This window comes from Neopsephotus bourkii, unplaced genomic scaffold (genome assembly GCF_033783945.1).
Source record: "Neopsephotus bourkii isolate Nb327-2 ecotype Australia unplaced genomic scaffold, CSIRO-AGI_Nbou_v1 NB_1139, whole genome shotgun sequence".
Taxonomy (NCBI): domain Eukaryota; kingdom Metazoa; phylum Chordata; class Aves; order Psittaciformes; family Psittacidae; genus Neopsephotus; species Neopsephotus bourkii.
In genome coordinates this window covers 4,213,630-4,240,072 of record NW_026901625.1, presented here as the reverse complement: position 1 = coordinate 4,240,072, position 26,443 = coordinate 4,213,630, and the positions used below count along the sequence as shown (strand labels likewise).

Genomic DNA, 26,443 nt, shown 5'->3' with positions numbered 1-26,443 from the left:
CACCTGCAAACAGCCCCACTCTGGCACTAAGGCTGAGAACTGCGCTCAGCTCATCGCACCTAAGGGCCTCATAACCAATAGCTCTGTGCTTTGTTACTGCATAAGCCTAAAGGCAGCAGGGGAGCTATGAGGGGTGTGGGATGGGGAAAGGAGATCCCTGGTTTCCAAGTCTTCCCTCGTTGGTGGGTCTGGAGCAGTAAAAGCACCCAGCAAAGCCGAGCAGGTCCACAGGCACCCAGCTGCATGCCCGGGCCAGGGAGAACACTGTCACAGCACTAAGGAGCTGCTGTCCCTGTAACAGAGTCAGATGGCAACTGGCCTCCAGCCCCGGAGCTGGCACCTCTGAGTCACTCTGATATGGGCAATAAATCTCTGTCTGATGAAGAAACACCAGTGCAACCCGGCCGGCATTCCCAAGTGGAGTCAGGACAAGCTCCCAGGCCATGGAAGTGAAAGCATCGGGCTGACTCCCCATCACATTGCACTACGGGAGACCCCAAACCTCCTCGGGATGATTCTGGGCACCATCCCTGTGTTCCCAGTGGGAGAAGGGCTTGGAGTAGGTAGGGAGGCCAGAGCAGGGCTCAGGCAGGGCTGCTGGATGTTTGGGACCACTTGTCCCCCCTGGTGCAGGGTGAGGGCACCCCTCATCTCCAGGGTCCCTTACTCTGTCCAGAAGTGCCCTGTATCCTTCCCCAGGCTCCCCACTGGGATGCTCAGGCCTGATGCTTATCTCCCTCATTCCCGGTGTCCCCGGGACCCCCGTATCCAGGTCCCTCCCGGGATCCCCCGTGCCAGGTGCTCCCGATCTCCCCATTCCCAGTTCTCTCGGTTGCCCCATGCCCGCTTCCTCCCTTCATCCTCGTACCCAGCGGTGCTCCCAGCTCCCCCATTCCCGGTGCCTCCGGGACCTCCATGCCCGGGGGCTCTCGGTGCCCGGCGCTCCCGGGACCCCACCAGAGGCCTGGGCGGGCTCCCGGTGCCAGGTGCTGCCCGGCTCCCCCCGCTCCTCCTCTCCTCCCCGCTCCTCTCCGCCCCGTCCCGTCCCTCCTCCCCCGGGAAAGCGAAAGCGCGGCCGGGCGGAAGCCGAGCCCTCCCCGCCGGCCCGCGCTGCTCCGCACCGGGGCCACACCGGGGCCACACCGGGGCCGCACCGGGGCCGCTCTGCACCGCGGCCACCATGGCTTCCATCGGCAGCTTCTTCCGACGGAGCCTGCGGCGCTCCGGCCGCAGAGGTGAGGGTCGGGAGGGGACGCCGGGGACCGGGCTCCGGGAGATGCCGGTGCTGGTATCGGTGCTGGTACCGGTGCTGGTACCGGTGTTCGTGGTGGTGCCGGAGCCCGGCTGCCGGCGGAGCGGAGACTTTCCCCGGGCCACGTCGGGTGCGACCGACGGTACCCAGAGACCGGCATCGGCTCGGTCCTGCCCGTGCACGCTCACTCTGCAGAGCGCAGCTCGGGCTGCCCGCCCCGGGGCTTGCTCTGTCCCCAGGGGTTTAACCCAGTGCGCCCCATAGCGCAGGAGCTGCCCCCATCCCCTGGGACCCCCCCAGGTGGGGATCCCCGCTCCCAGAGCCAGCCCCACCGGTTCCCTATCATCGCATCCAGCCGAGTGCCAGGACGTGCCGGAGGACAGAGGGCATCCGCGGGCACACGGTGCCCCACGACGGGTCGGTGCTGCGGGGCTTTCAGAGGACAGCACAGGGATCGGCCCTTTGGGATTTGGGAGCTTTCCCGAGCTACCGGATGGGACAACCTGAGGGTTGGGGCGCTCCCTGCAGTTCCCCCCTTTTTGGGTCCGTTCCGTGCTGGCTGCCTCTCGCTCTGGGTGCCAGAGAGGCTTTTCCGAGCTCATCAGGAAAGGATTGATAAGGAAAAGCCATTTCCTCCCTGCTGGGGCAGAATGGGTGCTGCAAGCACGGGCAGCAGAGTCCGTGTTCCCCCCCACCCCAAACCCATCGTGCCGCGTTGGGTTGTGCCACATCGGAGCACAGCCCTCGATAAGCACCCCCGGCTCTGGCTGAGGAAGCTGCTTGTGCAGCAGGATGTCTTTTACCACCAGCCCCGGTGCCACTTGGGGCATGCTGAGTCCTCTGATGCTGCGTTAAACCCGTCTGCATGGCCCCCAGAGCGCCCCTTCCAGCCCAGGGATGGCTGTTGTGGGTTTAGGGGGTTCAGGCTCTGCCAGTGAGGGCTCTGCAACCAGAACCCACACTCTGGGCATGTCCCACCACAGTGGATGTGCTTTGGACAGGCCATTGGGTCACTGGGAGAGGCAGACCTGCACCCGCTGTCACCAGCCTCCCCGGAGCGGCTCTTTGGAAAGCCTATGGATGAGATGCAAATCCAGCCCTTCCTTGAGAGCACCTCCTGCATTCCCTGGAATGCAATATGGGACTGGATAGGCAGGATTTAACCGAGCTTTCACCTTTCCCTGACAATCTCCCATGGGAAACCATCCGGTATCCAGCAAGGATGGGGGACATCAGCAGCCCTCCTCACTGCACAGCCTGGTTCCCTGTGGTCCACCAGCAACAACCTCCTGCCCCAGCCCCGTAGGGAGGTTGGACTGAAGCCACTGCTGGAGCATTCCAAGGAGGAGCTGGAGAAGCAAAGAGCATCCTATCAACCCTTCATCCCTGGCCTGGAGCACCTTGGTGATCCCCACCAAGGACAAAGCAGAGGTGTCCACAGCCGGGTCTCATCCTCGGGATGCTCCTGCTGCAAAGGGATCTCTTTGGGATGACTCTCACCATGCCGAGAGGAAGGACTTTGTATGCAGAGATGGAGCAGCCTCAGGGTAGATGCAGGGGTGGCTTCGTGCATGTCCCCATCACAAGCTGGGAAGGGACATCTGTGATGGGACCGTGTCACCTTGGATGAGGTTTCATCTCCCATCGGCTCCTGATGACCTGGAGCAAAGGCTGGAAAGGTGATTCCAGGTGAAAGGAGGTGGCTGCAGAGCTGGAGGGATGCACAGACGGGTGTCATGCAGCAGGGAGGAGGAGGATGGACGATGGCCATGGCCCTGCTGAGCTGTGGCACAACCAGAGGAGCCCAGGACCAAACTGCGGGATGCAGGGGTAAATCACAGGGGTCAGATATCCCATCCAGCCACACGTTTGTGTTCCTGCCTGTTCTAGGAGCAGCTCCAGCTTTTCTGTTGCAGCTCCCACTGTTATCAGAGATGAGACCAAGTCCGGGACCATTTTGATGCCAGGAACTGGGAATTCAGAGTCAGAAGCTGCTGGGAGAGGGAAGGGCTGTGCCATGGCCTTTAACTCAGCTCCTTCCCAGCCCCACCATCATCATCCATTGGAGATGTCAGCCCGGGCTCCTTGCCTTGTTTTTCAGGTTATGGCAGCTGATGCTTCCCAGGGAATCTTTGCTTTGGGAGCTGTGGTTTAGGGAAAACCCTCAAGGAGCTCATTTACAATGAGCAGTTCCCAGGACTGAAGAGGTGCAGCAGGGAGAGGTTGGGATTCATTTACACTGCAGCCTTTGGAGGTGCTCAGACAAGATCCATGCTGTTTGCTTGCTGGGGTTGTTTTCCCTAAGGGAATAAAGTTACCTGCTGGGAAAGCATTCCCACACCTCTGCTCTCCCCCATCCCACCTCTGGCTCTGCTTTGGGAGTCCCTCACTGGGATGGAGCAAAGGAGGGATGGGGGCATCCCATGCGTCTTTGGGTTTCCCCCAAGGCCTCATAAAACCCATTCCTCTTTCCTACCCGTGTCCAGGCAAAGAGGAGGCTCCTGCTGCAGAGAACCCCTCACGGGTGCCACAGGGGAAGGCTGGGGAGCGGAGCCCTCTCCTCTATTCTGCTGGCCAGTTCTTCTTTGAGTACCTGGTGGTGGTGTCCCTGAAGAAGATGCCGGATGGGCGCTATGAGCCCAAGATAACCTACCAGTTCCCCAAGGTGCGTAGTCCCCTCTTCCCAGGATGAGTTTCCCAATGAGTTTTCTCCATCGCAAGAGCCAGGGGTGGAGAACAGAGAAGGAGCCCTTGAGGGCTTTGCCTGCCTGGTCCAAGCTCCAGGCTCCCAAACCCCAGGGCAATAATCCCAGGGATGCTCCATGAATCCCTGTCCCAGAAAGGGGGAAAATCCCACCTTGGGGAAGTGGCGCAGGAGGAGAACCCTGTTTGGAGAGTGGTCCCTGAGTGCCTCTGTTGTGTCCCATAATACATAGGGGGAAAGAGGCAGAAACTGGACTCTGGGGAGATACACAGGGATGTGCAGCATCTTCTGCTTCGGTCTGAGCCAGGGTTTGCTTTGCAACACACCTACCCCATGCCCTGGGGCTGTGGGCACCCTCCATCACCCTGACTCTTGGCATCGCTTCATTGCAGCGTGAGAACTTGCTGAAGGGCCAGAAGGAGGAGGAGGAGCGGCTCCTGCAGGCCATCCCCCTCTTCTGCTTCCCCGATGGCAACAACTGGGCCCCTGTCACCAAGTTCACCAGGTACCAACCCCGCTGTGGGCTCTGGGCTGGAGGAGCTGTCCTGTCACTTCCCATGCCACCCCTTCCCATTCCACCCCATCCCATTCCATCCCCTTCCCATCTCATCCCTTTCCCTCCCATTCCATCCCATCCCATCCCTTCCCCTTCCCATCTCATCCCTTTCCATCCCATTACATCCCATCCCATTCTATTCCATCCCATCCCTTTCCATCCCATTCCACCCCATCCCTTTCCATCCTATCCCATCCCTTCCCATCTCATCCCTTTCCATCCCATCCCATTACATCCCATCCCATCCCATTACATCCCATCCCATTCCATTTCATCCTAGCCCTTCCCATCTCATCCCTTTCCATCCCATTCCATCCCCATCCCATTCCATCCCCTTCCCATCTCATCCCTTTCCATCCCATCCCTTCCCATCTCATCCCATTCCATCCCATCCCATTCCATCCCATCCCACCCCATCCCATCCCATCCCCTTCCCATCTCATCCCTTTCCATCCCATCCACCTCCCTCCCACCATCCCATTCCATCCCATCTCATCCATCCCATCCCATCTCACCCCTTCCATCCATCCCCTTCCCATCTCATCCCTTTCCATCCCATCCCATTCCACCCCACCCCATCTCATCTCATCTCATTTCATCCCTTTCCATCCCATCCCATCCGATCCCATTCCATTCCATCCCACCCCATCCCCATGTGTTGTCTCTCCTTGCAGTGAGACCTTTTCCTTCGTCCTGACCAACGTGGATGGCAGCAGAAAGATCGGCTACTGCAGGCGGCTGCTGGTGAGCACCCCCCTGCCCAGACACCCATTGCTGGGCCAGCGGTGGCCCTGTCACCCATGCCCACGGTGGGACACGATGCTTCTGCCATACCCAAAGTACAGGGAGGTGCCTTCGGAAGCCACTTGCCTTGACAAAGGTGGTGACAAGCATCAGGATGGCTGCAAATCCCACCTGAGATCAGGATGGGGATGCGCCTCCAGATGCCCTCAGCACTGTTCCAAAGGCTGCTTCTGGACTGCTGGATTTGGCCAGCTCAGGGGCTGCGAGCTGTGATGGAGATGTTCTGATTGATGCACAGCCTGCTTGAACACGGGCATAAAGCCACAGAGCCACGCAGTGCCGCTTGGTGACCTGCTGGATGCCACCACCCTTCATTCCCTGCTGAAACCTCCCCCTTCTGCGTCCAGGGCTCAGCTCTGCCTCCTTGAACCGGATGCCCTGAGGGCTGAAGGCTCACAGAGTGAATAAACCCAGTTGGAAAGGGGAAAAGAAGCCTGGGCCCTCATCCCCATGGTCTCTAATTCAGCAGGGGGCGGGATTAGCCCCAAGGATGCCTCAGAGGATGTGTGTCTGGATGGGAGGTGGAGTTTGGGAATACCCCAAAGTGATTAATGGCGTTGGCACCTCACTTCCCAGGCACCCTCTGCTTTCCAGCCCCAACATCATCCATGAACCCCAGCTCTGAACCTCCCCCAGCGAGTGACTGGGTAGTCTGGGGGGGGGTTATGGGTGAGCATGGAGCCGGTGCAGTGGGGCTGGGTGATGCTCAAACCCCTTACCCCATCCTTTTGCAGCCATCGGGCCGTGGCGTCCGCCTCCCTGAGGTCTTCTGCATCATCAGCTGCCTGGGCTGCTTTGGGCTCTTCTCCAAGGTAGGGATGCGGTGGTGCCATGGGGCACGGTGAGGCCCCAGCATCCTCCCTGTTGCCTGGCAGGGTTTCACAGGTGGCTTCCCCGTCCCTCTGCAGATCCTGGATGAGGTGGAGAAGAGGCGGCAGATCTCCATGGCAGTGATTTACCCCTTCATGCAGGGCCTGCGGGAATCGCCCTTCCCAGCGCCAGGGAAAACCGTCACCATTAAAAGCTTCATCCCCGAGTCAGGCACGGAGGTTGGTGGGGGTCCCTGGGCTGCTTCCACATAGGGAGCACCCTCCACACCCATAGAACCCATGGGTGCAGTGGGGCAGGCTGGGGGCCTCATGCCCTGGGAATATGGGTGCCGCATCCTTCCTGATCCAGGAGGAGAGCAGCAAGCAGCAAGGATGAGGATGGAGCCCACCTACAGGTGATGCTGCCCCATCATTGCTGCTCCATCAGCCTTGAGCTGGAGCTGCCAGCACAAAACCTCCCCAGACCCCATTTAACACATTGGTGCTTGCACAGCCTTTATGTGGGGTGCTTTGTGCTGGGGCTGCATCCTGCTCATGAGCTGGTGTTTGTAGGTCTGGGTGCAGCAGGGAGGGGGGTTGGGATGTCCCAGGTGCAGCTTCTGGGGCAGCAGCACAAGAGGGACGTGGAGCTGTTGGAGCGAGGCCAGAGGAGGCCATGGAGATGCTGCGAGGGCTGGAGCAGCTCTGCTCTGGAGCCAGGCTGAGAGAGCTGGGCTGGGGCAGCCTGGAGAAGAGAAGGCTCCTGAAGGGGAGACCTTAGAGCAGCTCCAGTGCCTAAAGGGGCTGCAGGGAACCTGGAGAGGGGCTTGGGACAAGGGATGTAGGGACAGGGCAAGGGGAATGGCTTGAACCTGCCCGAGGGGAGACTGAGCTGAGCTCTTAGGCAGAAGCTCTTCCCTGTGAGGGTGCTGAGGCGCTGGCACAGGGTGCCCAGAGAAGCTGTGGCTGCCCCATCCCTGGCAGTGCTCAAGGCCAGGTTGGACACAGGGGCTTGGAGCAAGCTGCTCCAGTGGAAGGGGTCCCTGCCCGTGGCAGGGGTTGGAGCTGGAGGAGCTGATGCACCAAACCCAGCAGATCCAAGCACGGTGCCCATGGGGCTCCTCTCGCCCCCACACAGCCCAGGCTCGTACAGGCAGAGCCTTTCCTTGGGGCAAAACCAGGGTGTAAAACCAAGGAGGATCTGCCCTGGCACCGGTGCTGAGCCCCCAGGGATGCCTCCTGCTGGGGTGGGTCTGAGAGCCAGATCCCTCCTCTGCAGGGCAATGTGGGAGCCGGGTATCAAACTGAAGAGGTTTCTCCATGCCGGAAGGCTTGTGCAAGGCTCTGCAGGTTGCTCAATGCTCTGGCCATGGGCCCAGCACAGCTGGGGGGGAACGGGAGGCAGGATGGGTAAAGGAGTTCTTCGAAAGAGCTGGGCTCTGGGGCTCCAGGCAGGGGCTGAGCGGGTGCAGGAGATCAGGGGGATAACAGGGAAAGGGCTGGGATGGTGCAGGATTGGTGCGGGAAAGGAGCTGGGGAGCCCAGCGCTGGGAGATGCTGCCTGGTACCCAGAGGGAAGAGGGGCCATGGCTGTGTGATGATGCTGCTGTTAACCCTTCAGTGGTCACCACCCATGGGCTGCCTGCAGCAGGGCACAGCTTCCACCCAGCTCTGGGAGACCTGACTGCGGTAAAGCTTCAGCACAGACCAACCAACCACCGGCCAATGGCCATTACATCATGCACCTTTGGGCCACCCTAGCCAGGGATCAGCGGTCCTGCCCCCAGAGAGGCTTCTGAGGATGCTTTGTGGGCTTTATAGCCCTGTCCTAGAAGCTGCTGCTGCCAATGAGCACTGAGATGGGGGCGCATCCCTGCCCACCTCCTACCAGGGACTTGTGAGCACTGGGGAAAGAGGCATTTTGGTTAAAAACCCAGCTCCCAAATAACTGAATCCCACAGTGCTGCTGGCTCCCTGCAGCCCCAGTGCTGCCCAGCCCAAATCCCCAAGCAGGACAAGATGAGGTTTGGTCCTTGCAGAAGGATACAGTGCTCAAGGGAAGGTTGGATGGGGCTTGGAGCAAGCTGCTCCCATGGAAGGTGTCCCTGCCCGTGGTAAGGGGTTGAAGCTGGATGAGCTTTAAGGTCCCTTCAACCCAAAGCACTCTGTGGGTCTATGATTCCAAGCTGCTTCAAGCTCTGGGTCATTGATTGCTCCCACATCACCTCCTAAGCCAGGGTTTGGTGGCTCTCCCTTGGCAGCTCATTGAGCTCACCCGGCCTGTGGATGCCCACCTGGAGCACGTGGAGTTTCAGGCTCTGCTCCAGCAGCTCAGCCCCCAGCTCATCCTGCACATCTTTGCCTCGGCCGTGCTGGAGCGACGGCTCATCTTCCTGGCACAGGAGCTCAGGTGAGCTTGACCTGGTCCTTAAAATCCAAGCCACGACTCAAACCCTTGGAGGAGGGAAGGATGCAGCTGAGCTTGGGCTGGGATCCTCCCTCCAAAGTGCTGAAATCCCCTTTCCTCTCATGATGCCACCACCATGGCTCCTTGTCCCGCAGCATCCTCTCGCAGTGCATCCACGCCGTGGCCGCTCTCCTCTACCCCTTCACCTGGGCTCACACCTACATCCCCGTGGTACCCGAGTGCCTGCTCGACACCGTCTGCTGCCCCACGCCCTTCATGGTCGGCATCCAGATGCGGCACCTGGAGCGGGTCCTGGACCAGCCGATGGAGGAGGTATTTGATCCAGGCAGGAGAACACATCCGGATGGAGCCATCGGGTACTCAGTGACCCTGGGGTTGGGGTGGCTCCAGGGCTGGAGGCTCTGGTTGTGCCCTTTTCCCATCAATGGAGGCTGGAGATTGGGGCTTCTTGCATGTCCCCTCCTGTTGGCAATGCCTCCACATCCCCCTTGGCACTGCCGGACACCTCAGGACCTACAACCCTGACCCTGGGTATCGGGAAGCTGCTATTAGCATCAGAGGCACTGATCCCACCCTCATGGGCTGCAGACACGCTACAGGTGGGAGGAAGCCCGGATGCCTTGGTAGGGTTAAACCTGGTCTTCTCTGCTCTCTTCTAGGCTCTGATCATTGACCTCTGTGAAGGGAAGATCCTCCGGGCGGTAGGTACCCCCCATGCAGGGAGTGGGGCTGGGGTGGGCTCTAGGAAGGGCCCCTCTGTACCAGCTTCCCAGCAGCTTTCACATTGTGGGGGGCAGAGATACCTCAGTGTCACCCATCCAGGGGGAATGTCCCATGAAGGGATGCTTATGGCCACTGCAACTTGCATGGTCCACATGTTGGACATCCCACTCCCAGCATCACCATGCAGTGATAATCACCTAACAGGGCTGCACTAACCACTGCCTGTGCCCATGTCAGCTGGGTTCCCACCAGTACCACGTTCTTCATGGCCCCCTTGCCTTCCAGGTTGGCGATGAGGAGGAGATCTTGCCCATCAAGCTGCAGAATGAGATGCTCACGTCTCTGAACAGGCACAACAACAACAACAACGTGCACAGTAAGGATGCCTCTTTCTGTACAGTAAAACACACACAAGCTGCTCTCTGCAGATGGCCAGAGTCCTCAGTGAAACTATATCCCTAAAGGGATGTGTCTGGGATGTTTCTGCCCCAATTTGCAACCAAATGCAGCCACAGGAGGGAAATCCCTCGGCATTTGCCCTGTCCTGTGGAACACGAGAGCAGGAACACCTAATTCTGCTGATAAACCCAGCTTTTGCCAATATTTGGCCTGCAAAGATGCTGCCACCCTGGAAAGCAAAGAGCAAAGAGGCAGTGCTCCCTTAGCAAAAGGTCTCAGCTTGGCTTAGTGGCAGAGGGCGGTTTGAAGCAAATCATTCGTGTGGAGACCTCACAGCAGCTTCCAGTATCTGAAGGGGGCTATAGGGATGCTGGGGAGGGACTCTTCATTAGGGACTGTAGTGACAGGACAAGGGGTAATGGGTTAAAACTGAAACAGGGGAAGTTTAGATTGGATCTAAGGAGGAAGTTCTTCACTGTAAGGGTGTTGAGGCACTGGAATGGGTGCCCAGGGAGGTTGTGAATGCTCCATCCCTGGCAGTGTTCAAGGCCAGGTTGGACAGAGCCTTGGGTGCCATGGTTTAGTGTGAGGTGTTCCTGCCCATGGCAGGGGGGTTGGAACTTGATGATCTTAAGGGCCTTTCCAACCCTAACTATTCTATGATTCCTTGGGATGCCAGCACAAGAGGTTAAAATGAGACCGTCCTTTGTGCGTTCTGAGGTCCCATCCCCACCTCTCGTGCTCCGCGTCCCCTTCCAGCACCCGAGCAGGTGAACACGCTCGTCTCCGAGGCCTTTGTGCACTTCTTTGTGCGGACGGTCGGGCACTACGCCTCGCACATCAAGTGGGGCAGGAGCGGAGCAGGAGCCTTCCAGGAGCGAGCCTTCTGCAAAGCCATCACCTCCAGGAGCAGCCGCAAGTTCGTGAAGAAGTTTGTGAAGACCAACATGTTCTCCCTGTTTATTGAGGAAGCAGAAAAGAGCAGGATCCCCCAGGAAGGTAACAGCCCCCAGCCCTCCCCTCTCTGGTGGGTGAGCTCTGCAAAGCTTGGTTAAGGGGAAGAGATGCTCCATGCATGGAGAGGGATGCAGCTGGAGGCTGGGGGTGCTCAGGGCAGTGAGCATCAACGTCTGTGTTTCTCTGTCCTTCTGAAGCAATCAAAACCATCCCTAGGCTCATGTCAGGTCTCGTTGCTTGCCTGGGATGGGGCAGGCTTCCCCAGAGCACAGTGTTTTGGCAAACATGCCAGTAGCAGCACAAAGATTTGGCTTGGACACAGGAGCAGCTGGGAGCTGGCTCCTGATGGTGCTGCCTGTGAGCCCTTGATTCATCTCTGAACAGCCGGGATGGTTCTTCCCCCCTCCTGGGCATTTACAGGGCACTGGGCAGAGCTGAGCCTGCTCCCAGCACAGGATGAGGGCAAATGGGTAAGGAAGCCACCCAGAACACCTCTCAGTGGCCAGAGATATCCTGGCATTACCTTGGGTTGAGGCCGGTTCCTCTTGTCCCATCCCTTGTTCCTTGGGAGCAGAGCCTAGCCCCTCCTGGCTCCATCCTCCTCTCAGGCAGTTGGAGGCAGCCATCAGGTCCCCCCTGAGCCTTCTCTTCTCCACACTGAACCCCCCAGGTCCCTCAGCCCTTCCCCATCACACTGTGCTCCAGGCCCTGCCCCAGCTCCGCTGCCCTTCTCTGGCCCCGCTCCATCCCCTCAAGGTCTCTCCTGTAGTGAGGGGCCCAGAGCTGAACACAGGATTCGAGGTGCGGCCTCACCAGTGCCCAGTGCAGGGGCACAATCCCTGCCCTGGCCCTGCTGCTGCACTGGTGCTGGTACAGGCCAGGATGCTGGGGGCTTCCTGCTGCCTGGGCAGACATGGATCTGGGTCTGCCTGGAGTTGGGAAAGAAGGATGGCCCAATCCCAGCTTTCTCATCATATTCCCAGTCTACATCACCCTTTAGACTACTGCCCTAGGAACAATTTTCTCTCTTCCTTGGTGGCTGGAAACACAAAAACTGAGCAGGAGTGAACACGTGGGTTAAAACCTTAGCCTAACCCAGCATTATAAAGCCCATTTTGGGTAGGTGGGAGGGATGGGGTGGAACTGAAACAATCCTGGATTTCCCTGGGGTCCTCACCTGCCTGCAGTTGTCCATCACCCAGCAGTTTGGCTCCTGCATTCCCAGCACTGTGCAGCCCAACATTTACCTCTCTCTCACTGACGACCTCTCCTCATCCACAGCCTATTTCCAGCGGAAGATAACAGAGTACCAGGAACAGAAGAAGCACCGAAGGGATTCCTGAAGCCCAGCCTGGAGCAGGGTCACTGCCAGCAGCACCACCACACAGCACAGACTCTGCCCCATCCAAAGGGGCCTCTGCTGGATGTGTCCACCAGTTCCTACCCATCTGTGACTCATGAGATGTCTGGGCAGCACCAAACACCAGTTCCCAGCTTTTCTCTTTGTTCCTCAGGGCATCATGGCACTGGAAAACTCTGTTTGCACAGAGCTAGCAACCAGGCTGGGCTCACTCCTCTGCTCTTGCCAGTGCCCAGCCCTGTGCAGAGACTTGGACCCACCAGGACCTCAGGCAGCACTGAGGGAAGTCATGGAGCTGGCTGCAGGACAACTAAGGCTGTAGAGTAGCTGTTAGAGAAGAAGATGAGTAGATATAGTGTTATTTCCCATGCAAACAAAGCTAGGGTTTGCAAATCAGTAACATCCTATGGGACAAGCTTCCAAGGTTTCTATTATGAACAACTGTTTCATTGGATTTTCTAACAAGATACACTCATTGTTAAACAGCAGCAGGAACGGCTGTGGTGGTTTCCTCTACAGCAGCTGCCTGGGACCACTTAGAGCCCAGTTTAGCTCTTTATAGAAACAAAAAGAGTCTTTTCCAGCAGGTTATTTATTTGTGCTATAAGCAAACTGTGAAGGCCACAGGGCTGTGTTTTGTAGTAGAGGGAAATGGCTGATCAACAGCTTCGAGTGGGGAGGAAGTATTTGTTAAATCCAGCAGTAAAACACATCAACATCCTCCTTGTTTCTGGTTTTGATGTCAACTTCTTTTAAACCCCCCACAGTTCATTGAAGCCCTGACTCTGAAACGATGCCTGCAGCTGAGTTAAAGCTGAACTCTGGTTCTCCCCCTTTCCTAATGCACTCTTCCAGGGAATAAATATTGCAGCAGGGGAAGCTGGGTTTCCTTCCCAGTCAAACCAGGGCCAGATACCTCCCCCAGCAAGGGCTGGGGTTCCTGATCAGCAAGTTTGAAGGGTTGGTCTGAACACTGAAAGGAAGCTTGATATTATCATTACTCACCTCACTGATGCAAACTGGCAGGAGCTTTAGTGCCCTTCCTTTGATGCCAGAGGGTGACGGGCTGCCTACTGCAAGAAGCGTGCACTTCCCTATGTTCAGTCAAGAAGACACCGTGTAAAGGGGCAGATGCTGAACAAAACACCCCATTTCCTTCCTTTGAGCACAGCCTGCCTCCCTCAAACCTGCTGGGAGATGGTCTTTGCTGCTAGAGACACTGGAGGACACTCAGCTGCTGTTTGCCAGGAGCAGGACCACATCCAGGGCTCAGGTCACGCTGCAGCACATCAGAACTCACAGCATATTCCCCCCCTGCGAAGCTTTGTCTAACACTTGATCTGCATCTACAAGAGTCAGTAAAGCAGTAGAAGAAATGTTTCCCTGTTTCCCTGAACTGCAAAGTGCTCATTTATTCTCCTAAATCATTAACATAGTTCCCAGCATAGCATTGGCCAACTCACACTCATGCAAACAACTCCTGGGCATGGACAGGGAGTCAGCACAGGAATCCTTCCTCATCTGTGGTTCAATTCCTGCTACGCAGCTGCCCTGCTTGGAAGATAAGGTTCATGTTTTGGCATGTGTCAGCCTCTGCCTGGGTGCCAGCAAATAGCCCTGGGCATATTTAACCCAGCAGAGCCAATGCAGTCAGTATTGCTAAGTGCCATCAGATTGTGCCAAGACAACAAAGAGACACAGCTCCTACCTCAGATCACTTCCCACCTGGCTCTAACCTCTGAACAGAGCTGCAGTCTTCACCTCCTGCTCTCTGAAGATGATTAAACATCTCTGCAACGCCATTCCAAACACAAAGAGGGGGCACAGCAGCACTGGATGTACCTGGTGCATGCAGAGTAGGAAGGAAAGAAGCCACATATACTTGTAAGAAACAAGACTAACATTCAAATGAAACAGAAACAGGCCCTGAGGTGTCTTGAGCTGCCTCTCTCCTGCATGAAACTGCTTGCCAAAGCAAGGAGCTTCCTTTACCAGTTCTTGGAAGAGGCAACCCTCCAACCCCAAGTAGCAATTTGCAGCTTGCCTTTAGAGAGTTTCAGGGGGAAACCTGCTTTAACAGCACACAGGTTGTGTTTACATTGAAGGGAGTGCACCCAGACACAGGCCTTCCTGGAAGCTCGACAGGCTCTTGCAAAAGCTCCTCCTTCCAAGCATCTTCTGAAGGCAACAGAAAGTGAAAAAGCATGGCAAAAAGCCAGGCTGAGCCCACAAAACCTCTGCTTCCCTTCTCAACCCCTCGGGGAGCCTCAGCTCTCCAAGTCTATCGAAGACAACCTATGATAGCAAACAAGACAGCACGGTAACGTTCAAGCACCAGGAGTAAAGTTCATTTCTGCCATTATTTATTATAGGTATTGTATGAACGCCTCTACCCACAGCAGTAACTGTTCCCTGATAGCACTGGAACTTCATGAGGATAGAAACAAGGATCCTTCCTGGCTGGCTGAACACAGAGGCCATTCAAACATCCAGGTAGCAAAAAGCTCAGGGAAAGGTGTCCAATTGCATTGCCTGAACACCAACAGGCTCAGCCTTGGATGCATTTGGGAACACAGGTTTCCTTCTGGATAACCCTATGAAGACTTTCCTTCACCAAGAATTGGTGACACATCATCTGGAGCAGCTTCATCTTAAAACCTTTGAGACAAAGAGCACGGCTCTCCTTGTCTGCATCCCTAGGAAGCACTCCCGCTCCAGGGAGTTCTGTACCCACTTCATGCTGATGAAGAGACACAAATGGTTTGTGGGAGGGGAGACAGGCCCTCAGCACCTTAAAATCCTTCCAGGTTTTTCACCTTGTAGAATTCATCTTGCTCACTGCTTGGAGGGCAACAGCAGAGGTTGTGGAGTATCCAAATCAAACCTTCACCCAGCTGAATGCAGTTCAAGCTAAATCTGAATGCCAGGTCTATCTGAAGCTGTGATGCTGGAGAGGCAGCTGCCACCTGGAGAGAGCATCTCCAGTGTGCACCAAGGCACTTGGACCATCACAGCTCCAGGATGCTTCAGAGCTGTGCCGCAGGTATGTGGTGAGGATGCAGGAACCAAACTCCTCCCTCAGGCTTCAGCCTGGCAGGGAGCCTTTGGGAACCCCCAATACAAACCCATAGGGTCAGGTCCCCCAGAGAGCTCTTGGCTGCACTGGCCATAAAATAGCTGCTCACAAGCATGCAAGTGCCTGGGAGTTAAGGGGAAAGCAAGGAAAAGTACATTAATTTCCTCCTCATCCTGAGGATGTTCCTCCTTTCCTCAGTGCCCAAATCCCAACACATGACCTCCAACTCACCCACTGAACTGGTATCAGCCCTTAGGAAGGAACCAAGACTCTTCCAACCAAAGAGATCCCAAACCGGAGCACATCCACACGCTGCAGCTCAGCTGACAAGGTCAGCATCTCACTTCCTCTTCCTGCAACATCTCAACCAGGGGCCCCAGGTCTTTCCTCACAGAGACACACACTTCAGCAACCGAACCAAAGCCATGCTGTGCTCTCTAGCACAAGCAGTCCTATGGACACAGCTGCAAGCACACAACTTGGGAATGACAGCCTGACACTGGGCACTGGCCCAGGGAGGTGGGAGAAAGGACTTTAAAGCTCTCCAGTCACTGAAGAAATGGACTTTTCACTTCTTGAGCACGTTTTCCAACTATTAGTGTATCACAGGAAATACACATCACCACTTCCTGGCCAAGGGGGATTTTGATTTATTGCTGTTGGGGTTTATTACTTTAAGTAAGCTGCACTTAATTCCCTCCAAGAAGAAACACATGCAGGTGTCTTCAGGTACTGCTGTGGCTCTAGGTTTCCAGTAGACACGGGCATTATCTTACCATCTTGAGCTGCTTCATGCTCAGAAGGCCAGGATTTCAACATAGCATTCCCCACCATCTCCCAAGCAGCCCCACAACAGCCATGGCAGACCCTGCTCTGGAGACATTCCCTTTGCCATGTACAGCGAGCCTAGGCACTCTGTTCAGGGGCTGAAGTTCCCCTCAATGCCAGGGCCTGTGGCACATACTGCAGCACTTCACTACTGTGCAACTAAACCCTCCATTAAATCTAACTTAGCCCCCCTGATGCAGTTCATAGAATCACTGAATAGTTTGAATTGGAAGGGACCTTAAAGCTCATCCAGTTCCAACCCCCTGCCATGGGCAAGAACACCTTCCACTAGAGCAGCTTGCTCCGAGCCCCATCCAACCTGGCCTTGGACACTACCAGGGATGGGCAAACGCACATGGCACATCACAACACATGGCAAGCACTGGAACAACCCCACCAACATGGGTATCAGTTGCTTAGCTCAGTTCACCCCACTTAAAATGGTATTAAAAGAGCAGCAAGAAAGCCCACCCCAAACTTACTGCACTACATCACAGATCTTGGAGATCCTGGAATGACAACACTACACACCTAAAAGCATTAGAAAGAGGCTAAGTAACAGGCTGGGTTGTACTTCATCACTCCAAGTAAGACAGAGCAACACACACATCTGAAGACAACTCTTGCTCTCATAAGTCTCATTTATTAAGAGCAGAAAGGAAATTTTGCCGAAGTTCCATACATAAAAAAGTAAACCGTAAAATTTGAGTCTTTCCACTGAAGAAAACTGAGCAGGAAGTGGGCTTTTTAGATACTGTTTATTTAAAAAAATAAAATTGACAAAGATACCACACTATTTTGCACTCCTCATCCCTTGACTTGCGGAACCCTGTTCAACACGTTGTCCTTTAGCAAGAAACCGCTTTAACCAGCAACGCACAAGCAAAGGAACCACCTCAGTCTGGACTCAAGCCCTGAGAGCTGCTTCAGCTGCACAAGTAGTGAGATATCTCTGGTTTTACCAGCTCAGGTCTTTAGTAAATAAATTTCAAGTGGACACTAAACAAGTATTTCACTAAGAGATGATGAAATATTAAAATTAAAAGCAAGTCGTATTGCAGCTGTAATTCTACTACATTAGAAACGTCAGTTGTCGGGGATCCATTCACCATAGATAGATTAGTTTGTAATCAAGGTAATTACAAAGACAGAGCATTACTCCCTGCATGCTTCCCTGGGCTTCGAACCAAGAGTTGACTACATGTAGAGTTGACTAGGGTGTACTTGGAATTCACTCTCTCAGGCAGGAGACTAGTTAAGGAGTGTTACTGATAACAAAGAATAAAAGTTATACAACACTGATTATTATAAATTACTTTGTTCTTATCTGCTTTTTTTTTTTGCCTTAGTCTCCTATGTTTCTTCACATCCTTTCATGTAGAAAACCAACTCTTTCTTTAGTTCTCCTTCTGGTGACTCCCCGTTTCCTAATGGTGGTTAGAATGTGTGGAGGACTTGATTCGGAACACGTGGATGTGCAGATGGGCAGCAATCTGATTGCACACACTGACACAGTATCGGAGCAAATCAAAGAGAGAAAAGATCTGCCAAGGGAAAAGAATGACACATTGAAGTCTGTGTTTTCATGGCACCTTCAGAATAAAAGCACTGGGGTCTTCTTTTCACAAAGTGAATCTCCAACTCTATAGGAATAATCACTCGGGAAGAAAAGAGTTTCCAGGCATGCTGGGCTTGGTTCCAGATTTACACGAACACAAGCTTAATTCTGGAGTCAGAGAGGGGAGAACAGTTATAGTGGCTATACAGATACTGTGAAGTGCCCCATTAGCTCTGAATGGGGATAACCATACTGGTTTATTAAAAGGTTAACACTGCCTTTTGGTAGATAACAGTTGAGTGCTTGCTAAGCACACATGAGCTTAACTTCAGGTATTTTTATCTAATGGGCTGTTAGTAATGACAGATGGACATGCCTCCAAGAGCTTAAGGCACAGCCAAGCTACACTCCCTGCACATAATAAATTCCCTTGCTAATCAGACACAAACACAAATTCTGAAAACATCCTATTCAGAGCTTGAGTATCTGCTACATTGCTTTACAACTGTTTGAATTATACACCAAACCAACCACGTTTAACTCTTAGCATCAGTTCTATTTAAAATGAACTCAGTAAAGAAGGTTTCCATCACCCTCTAGAGTCAGGCAGGCTCAAGCAGTGCAAACAGGGTTTGTGGAAGAGCACCCAAGTGCTTGTGGTTACTGATGACAATCGTGTACTTACCAGAGCAACCCAGAGTACAAGGTACTCGTCAATAAAGCTGTTAAAATACTGGTCAAGAAACAACAGTGCTGGGCCTATGAATGCTGTGTCGTAGAGGTGCATCTCACTTTTGGTCATGTGGGCAACCTACATTAAACAGAAAAAGGAAGTGTAAGAAATAAATGTACACCAGATAAGGTAGAATGGCTTCAGACTACACAAAGCCAAAAACCCCAAAGTTCAAGCAGCCTTACCAGAAGATATATAGTCATAGAATGGTTTGGGTTGGAAAGGACCTTAAAGCTCATCCAGTTCCAGCTCCCTGCCATGGGCAGGGACACCCTTCCACAGAGCAGCTTGCTCCAAGCCCCGTCCAACCTGGCCTTGAACACTGCCAGGGATGAGGCATATCAAGTACTTCAGCAGTGGCAGCAATACTGTTGTAACCATGAAAGTCTACAGGTATACAGGAAGGTCTGCACAGAAGCATCTTCTCAGAACAAAGAATGCAGCTACAGGAAAAAAACCCTAAGACATTTTCCAGCCCACAGACCCTTCCTCCTGCCAGAAACAAAGCACTGAAATGGCAGTAGACTGGGAAGTTCTAAGGTTTAGCCGAGCCTGGAAACAAAACCTGCTCCTAGATCTTCAAAACTCAGATACTTGGTGTTCCTCTCCTCCTGTTATCTGTTCCCATCCCATAAGGAACACCACCTCTCCCTGGTGTGTCCTTCCCACACTCCCCCACATGTGCAGCAGGCCTGCTACACCACATCCTCACTTCTACCAGCCCAACAGTTGATGTGACTGTGTAGCAAACGGATCATGGTAAGAAATTAACTTTTCTTCCATGATGAGTTACATCCAACACTGATCCAGTGCACGTGGCAACGCAACACAGGCCTGCAGAACCAGGATGCAGGTTCAGTCTGTGGGGCAGCAGTTGTTTAATCCCTCATTCATTCTGTTCAAAAGGGGCTCCTCTCATCCATCTGCCCCTTGGTACAAACCTGTTGTTAATTTTAACCACTATTTCTCTCCAAGGAAGTTAAACCCTGAGCAACTGTTCCAAACCTCAGCAGCACTCTCACCTTGTCTCCCCCCAGATGGTCCTCCCCTCTGCACTTGCATCTGAGGGGGGTTTCAGTTCCAGCCCAGCTCATCACACATGTGTGCAAATACGCTACAAAAGGGTGAATAAACAGATGGGAAAGGGGAAGAAACAGAACACAGGCAACTGTAAGCTCTGCTGCACTGACTATGTAACCATAGCGTTAGCTTGAGGTTTACCACTGCCTTTCAAACAGAAGAAAGGCTCTGCTGCACCTCCAAGCCACTAAAAATAAGTGAAGCATGAGTACCACTTCGGTACACAAACAGAAGTCAGTTCTCACTAGAATAACCAGAGAACTTTCAACTCCACAAAAGGTTTTACTGCAATAACAAGAAACTCAAGGGTTCTGGTGCACTTACCACTAGTTTGTTTGTTATCTTAGCAGATACAAAACCAAAAGTGAGTATATATAAGCAAGGATGCCTTTCAAAGAGCTGCACTGCAGATTTCTTGTAGATCATTGCAGCTAACGCAATCACTGACCCAATATGAAGGAAAGGGGAGAGGACACTCGTTCCCTAGAGAGAGGGATTAAAAGCATTAGGTTAATAAAATGTACATGTTGCAGAGAAACCTCTGAGCCAAACACATGGCGTGCAAAGGGTGGGGTCTGATTAAAATCACATTAAAAACATGTCTTTTTGAACACTAACAGGAACAAAGGCTGATGAAACTCAAGCGAGTGTCAGCTGCAAACGTGGTTCTGACACGTCACATAGGCCCTGGCTAACACTGTTAGCAAGAGCAGAAGACCAAACTTGTGCATCTTTCTCTGTGCCAGCAAGAAAGCAACTAAACCAGCCTGTTTGGTGGCAAATAATTATTAGGCTGGTAGAGAATTGCCTTTGGAAAACTTCCAGGGCTCCAGGATCAACCATCACCTTCACAAACAGAAGGAGGTGCTTGTGCAGATGCCTCCACATGCACTCCTTCACTGGCAATATGACCAATGCAGATCTTTACAAGGCACAAAACCATAACCAATCCTCTTAAATTTCCTTCTGAATGGCTTTTTACACCAGACTTTTGAATGAACAATCTGGGGGGAAGTGTATTTATACAACTGGTTTCATATGATCAATTCAAAAGCAAATATCAAAGTACCACGAGCACTTTTCAATACTCCAAAATGTTAAAACTCTTGACTCCTAAAGCTACCATTCTTACATGGACAATATTAACTTGTTTTTCTGAAGCCAAGCAAGGAAATTAAAGTAAAACATTTCATATGTAGGAGGAATTATGTCAAATAACAACTCACAGCATGGCTGAAGAGCCTCAGCACGCTGCAGAGTAACTAAGGCAGGACAAAGGACTTACTGCTATAGTGGATCCGTTTTTGCCAACTCCACCTGTGAAGATCACACCAAAGTAGTTTGTACAGGAGAATATGGTTCCTGCCACAGTACAGAGAGCTGGGAATATTTTCATCTGGATATTCAGTATTGGAATCTTAATGGAAGAGAGACAAGAAGTTAGGATACGCACAAGGAAGCCAAACTGGGATTAATACTTCTGGGGCACTCAAACACTCCACTTTCCAACACCACGTTTGGTTTTCTTTCTCTGCTATGCAGAGATTTAATTTTCTAGAAGGGACAGAGAAACATGTGTTTTTTCCCCTAATAATCCTTCCATCAAGCTTTCCATAAAGCCAGGCTTATCTTCAGTTGCCTGAAAAGAGCCATCAAAAGCAGAGAAGTGGACAGACAGCAAGAACTGGCTAGCTCAATCACCCAGCCAGCACATGGAGGAGAAACAGAGCAGTCATCTTTTCTGAAGCTGGTTGTAAAACTCAGCTGCAGGCCAAGATCAAACTGAACAAAGCAAGAGCTATTGGAGGTGATGAAACAAAGTCCTTTAAGCTGGATCCTATCTTACAGGCAAGACAAGGGAAGCAAACAGACATCAGACAAGTTATCTCTGTCAGCAAGCCAGGAGAGCAAGCAATGAGGTTGCTAGAGACCTGGAAAATGAACACAGGCAGGAGTTTTCTCCATTACTTAATAGCAGTGTTTCAAGAAGAGGAGAAGCTACAAATGAAGAAGGAAGAGTTCAAAGTAAACCACATGAAGTATATTATGGAAGCAACTGTTTAGAGAGAACAACCCAAACCTTCCCGACTCTATACAACTACCAAAGGTCTTCATGGGCACTCAATTCAGGAAGTGGAATCACAGCAACTCAAACTGAAGAAACACAATTTGCTCCCCAACAACAAGGGGTGCAATTACATACAGAAGCCCAAGTGAGGTCAAGTTGTTTCTATTTCTCTTCAAATACACTCTCAGCGTAGCTTTTGGCAGGTAAAGATCACAAGTTCTCTGCTGCATTCAATAACAATTTGTCTTTTCAGGGCACAAAGAGGAGGCAGGGCCAGCTTTAACTTTGCTCTTAGGCAGCCTACAGACCACCTCCCCAAATCACTGCCCTTGCAGCCCTCTGCCTGGCAGTTCTGGGACACTTGGATGTATTTCTCCCTTGCTCAGTTACATCAGAAAACCTCTTCTGAAAGACAGTAAGGAAGAATAATGACAAGTGAACAGGAGGCCACATTGCCACAGAGTGTAATCATTCACCCATGAGAAGTCCTGTGCCTTGTAAGAAGGTCTCTCAGTCTTACAAAAGAAGGTATCTGGGCTGCCCTCCACTTCACAAACAGTGCTTGGGTATTTCTTTAAAGAACAGGGTGATTTTGCTCTTCTACAGGAAGAACACCACAATGTCAAGCTTCAGAGAGGAGTCAAGAGACATTAAGCTTGACATTTCCCAAAGACAAGGGGAGTTGGCTGGGAAAAGCACCCTGTGAACTCCCAAATACTACTAACACACCTGAGAACAATGTCAGCAAAGGCAGAATTATCACTAAATCCCAACATGGTTTGGGTTGGAAAGGAACTTAAAAGCTCCTCCAGCTTCAACCCCTGCCACATGCAGGGACCCCTTCCACTGGAGCAGCTTGCTCCAAGCCCCTGTGTCCAACCTGGCCTTGAGCACTGCCAGGGATGGGGCAGCCACAGCTTCTCTGGGCACCCTGTGCCAGCGCCTCAGCACCCTCACAGGGAAGAGCTTCTGCCTAAGAGCTCAGCTCAGTCTCCCCTCGGGCAGGTTCAAGCCATTCCCCTTGTCCTATCACCTCCTCACAGAAGGATGCGACCAACACTCTCCTTTTTGTTTCCACTGAGAGCTCCATCAGCGATGGGGTTTAGACTGCACTTACCCAGCAGAAATAATTAATGGGAAATAAAGCTCCATACAGAAACATGGCAGAGGAAAGTCAAAGGAGAGGCATTAACAAGTCCAACAAGTGCTAAATTGCTTTGCGTACAAGATGGAAGCAGCAAGGCAAGAAAGTATCATTGAGGGAAAAATAACCATAATCTGAGTAGACAGAGAGGGAAATCCACCTACGAAACAGCACTGCAGCCCCTGAGTTAAGAGGACACTACAAGGCAAACCACAAGACTTCCTTGTCTGGTATTCCATATGTCACTACAGTCCATACAGTTCCACCCTTCCTGGTGACTGCAGGGGTTCCACCAGCAGCCAGATGCCTGCAGAACTTCACAAGGCCACGTCAGTAATGCAGAAGAGTATCACAAGCCAAGTCTTCAGCAGGCAGATTAGGTACCCTGTTAAACCCTTTGAAGTTGATTACAAGGGAAAAGCCACACTGCACAGAAGGCTTCTGAGCACAGGTACAGCCTGGTAAAGGGAGCATCCCAAATTCTGTCTGGGAACAAGTCATGCATGTTAATAAAAGCAAGTGGCAGCAGGCAAAGAATGGACTAACAAGAGCTTGCCAGGGCCTGGATTAAAGCAAGTTCAGAATCATTTGCCAGAAAACTCATGCCAGGCCTCCAGGCCAGATGCCAGAGTTTTGTGCAGCACAAATTGGGATTGAAGAAAATACATGTCATTAAGAAACAGTGAGGAAAAGAGCACAGTTAAGTGCTCATGAAAGTAGCAGGCAAAAGCATGTGAAAGACTCCACATCCATAAGGAGACAAGGCAGATTCCTCCCTCCAGGAACTCCTCTTGGCCTGCTCAGGGTCCCAACCACCACAAGCAGCTGTGGTGTTCCAGGGGTCCTTCTGACAAGGCTGCTCTCAGCTGCAGTTTGGAGCTGTACGTATGCATGCTTCAGTACATCTGCAAGAGGAACAACAAAACCAGGGCCAAACCCAAGCTCACTTAATATTCATGAAGTGTTTATGCTTTTAAAGCTTCTGGTCTGGAATAAGCTCGAGAAACTGCAGCTTTTCTCCCTTCAAAGAGAAAAACCCCAAACAAGTTGTACCTACACTTGCTCACTTTACTCACAGTTTCCAGTGAGGATCTCAGCCCCAGCTGTACTCACCATTCAGAGACATCACCCAGCTCCAGGGGTGTGCAAACAGCATTTTAACACCCTTTAAAGAGACTCTACACTGGCAAAAAGCAGGAAGCCAGAACAGATACACACCAGGTCATAGGGAAAAGGAAAGCTGATGAAAGCAACTGACAAAACACACAGTTCTGCCTTCAGCCTGCTCAGGTTGTTTTGCTTTTCGCCTGTTAGCATAGGAAAGTGGAATGTTTGAGTATCCAACCACATCTTATCCCATTATTTCCACACACTTCCCCCCCCCCCCCAGATAGAACTAGATCAAATATATCAAACCACCAATTTGCTATTACATCAAATATGAAAGGATTGAGGAGGGAGTGGGGTGAGGAGGGGTTGGGGGATGCATTTTGCTCTGCAAGTAGTAAATAACATTTCTCTCTAAACAAACACAAAATCTGCCATGTGGAATGACAAAGGGAAATGCCCAATTATGGGAAATATCTCCACAAACCAACATCAACTTCAGAGCAGTTTAATCTGTAGGGAGCTGACAGCCAAATGCTGCCACAACCCAGAACTAGATGGCAAGATCTTGCCTGAAAGGGGTTGTGCAATAGGCTATTTCAAAGGGTGATTTAGGTTGTTAGATACCACAAGGGAACAATTTCTAAGCTCACATCAACACTGTATTATGCCAGAGGCTGCTGTGGCAGCATTTCCCCCCCACTTTTATTAAAAAGGGAAAAAGGAAACTGAGCACATGGATTGGGAAATCCCTATTTGTAATGCAGAATAAGAAACATTTGGCACCAATAAACTGATTTCTAGCCTCATTTATTATAGAGCTTAGCATTAGTTCTATCCTCGTTCTCTTCAGATGGTATTTACTCTGCAGTTCACACAATTAATTGGGGGGTGTACTTTTTTAAGCCTGAAGCACACGTAGCAAAATCAGGACAGCCAAAGTTAGCTCCTTTTCCCAGATATTCCCAATGTTAGAGAGTTCATTCCTCTGGTTATATGAAGCAGATTAGAAATTCACCCATTTGGGGTGACATGTTTCAGTAATCTTGGACCATCTCTTGGCTTTACTGCAAATCATGATGTCTTTATCCACCTTAAGAACTATGTTTCAAGCACACAAAAAGAATCAATACAGAGGAAGAAAAACCTTCCAGGAAATCAGTACTTAAGGTGTTACTTCCAGAATCATCATTTCTTTCTATTTCTGTATGTATATATTTTTCTTTGGACAATTTTGATAGCTCAATATGGCTTCTGTAATGCAAAGTCAATTTAGACAGCCCATACACTGCCTACTGGCCTCGCTGGTGAGCTTAAATAACACCTACAGGATCTATATGCAGCCAGCCCAGGATCAGCTTACTTAACTGGAGCGATGGAGTGGTTTGGATTGGAAGGGACCTTAAGGCTCATCCAGCTCCAACCCCTGCCACGGGCAGGGACCCCTTCCACTGGAGCAGCTTGCTCCAAGCCCCTGTGTCCAACTTGGCCTTGAGCACTGCCAGGGATGGGGCAGCCACAGCTTCTCTGGGCACCCTGTGCCAGCGCCTCAGCACCCTCTTTTCTTCTCCATACAGATATAAGTTATCAGCCACATTCAAGCCAAATTCTCTATTGATGGTTACCAGCTGCTCTCCAAAAGCTTTCCCCATATCCTCAATCCAATTTAGTGCTCTACCTGGGTACCAGTACTTTGATATTCACTCCAGTTCTGGCCAGCTCTGTCAAGGGAAGCGGGACATCACTGAAGGTACATTAAAGTTTGTGCAACATCTGACAGTTTTCTATCTGCAAACACAAGCTACAGAATAACTTGGTTTAATAACTCTGGTAAAACCAGAAAGCAGTTATTGCTGTGTGACCTATACTCAAGGATATATATTGCCACGGTCCCCTCACAACTTCAGCTACATGCAGGTAGGTCTTCTAGATGCCTAACAGATTATTCAAGAGGATAAAACAAGAACATGAACAAAATTACCAGAGATTGCCAAAAAGGTGGTCCTCCAATCACTGCCAGTAAATGCATGATTATTATGAAGATTTGTACTTCAGTCACATCAATTCTGATTAGGTACAAAAAGCCAAAGAAAAAAGAAGCAAAATTATTCAAAGCCATTTCAAGGCAGTTATTTGCAAGCTCAGCAGCTCTGCTCTGTCATGCATGGTAGAAAGCCTCCAAAAACGGGAGGAAATAAAGAGACAACATTGAGAGATACTTTCAAATGTAAAAATCCATTTCAGTTTTAGTGCTCAAGAGCCACGTTTGTTGTTTGGTCTCACAGTGCAATAAAAACCCCATTTTGACCAAAGGAGTAATTGGAACTTGGAAGTGACCGCTGCTGGGTGCAGAAATCAATATTCAGTTTTAACCTTACCCACCAAAAAAAGAGAACTTATTTCAGATGCTAGAACTCACGACAGATATTTTTAACCCCTATTATAACCCTTTCCCTGCTTTTTAATATAAACATTCCCTCTGAATAGCATCAAACTTTACAAAAAAAGCACAAATCCCCAAAGAGTTTATGCAAATATAAAAGGTACATTGAGCTGCACTGCTAAAGATGACACAGTTCAGTCTCCAGCATGCAGTGAGAAACCAGCTCTGAGGCTGGCACAGCCAGTGTGGTTTGTAGAAGGGCAGGAAGGAAAGACAGAAATTAAGACTTTGTTTTAAATGGCAGGCAAAAGACCTGGAGCCAGCAAGAAGGAAAAGCAAAAATCCAACCCAGGGACAGAAGTAAAGAAAAACACAAGTGAAACAGAGAGGATGGACTTGCTGGTGGTCTATATGAGGCTATAGAATACTGTTCCATACTGGACTATTGGGTCAAAATTAATCCTTTAATCAGTT

General features: G+C 51.5%; 2 protein-coding genes across 3 annotated transcripts in view; one reads left to right on the top strand and one right to left on the bottom strand.

Annotated features, from left to right (window-relative positions):
- The first annotated feature begins 1,060 nt into the window (after positions 1–1,060).
- On the top strand, positions 1,061–12,039 carry DENND2D (DENN domain containing 2D). The gene is made up of 12 exons (XM_061363144.1): positions 1,061–1,235; positions 3,739–3,917; positions 4,349–4,461; positions 5,187–5,256; positions 6,051–6,128; positions 6,225–6,365; positions 8,387–8,535; positions 8,688–8,865; positions 9,213–9,254; positions 9,562–9,652; positions 10,435–10,674; positions 11,914–12,039. The coding sequence occupies exons 1-12, from the start codon at positions 1,181–1,183 to the stop codon at positions 11,973–11,975; spliced, it is 1,398 nt and encodes a 465-aa protein (XP_061219128.1). The 5' UTR covers positions 1,061–1,180; the 3' UTR covers positions 11,976–12,039.
- A 4,480-nt stretch (positions 12,040–16,519) lies between these two features.
- The window catches only part of CEPT1 (choline/ethanolamine phosphotransferase 1), a 31,196-nt gene continuing 21,272 nt past the window's right edge, over positions 16,520–26,443 (bottom strand). The window contains exons 5-9 of one of the 2 annotated variants that reach the window (XM_061363140.1): positions 25,568–25,652; positions 20,553–20,684; positions 19,592–19,750; positions 18,140–18,265; positions 16,520–17,440 (exon numbers count right to left, since the gene is read on the bottom strand). In XM_061363140.1, coding sequence (XP_061219124.1) covers positions 17,324–17,440; positions 18,140–18,265; positions 19,592–19,750; positions 20,553–20,684; positions 25,568–25,652 — 619 coding nt within the window. In that variant the 3' untranslated portion in view covers positions 16,520–17,323. The remainder of the gene's footprint in view (positions 17,441–18,139; positions 18,266–19,591; positions 19,751–20,552; positions 20,685–25,567; positions 25,653–26,443) is intronic. The other variant, XM_061363139.1, reaches the window with a different exon arrangement.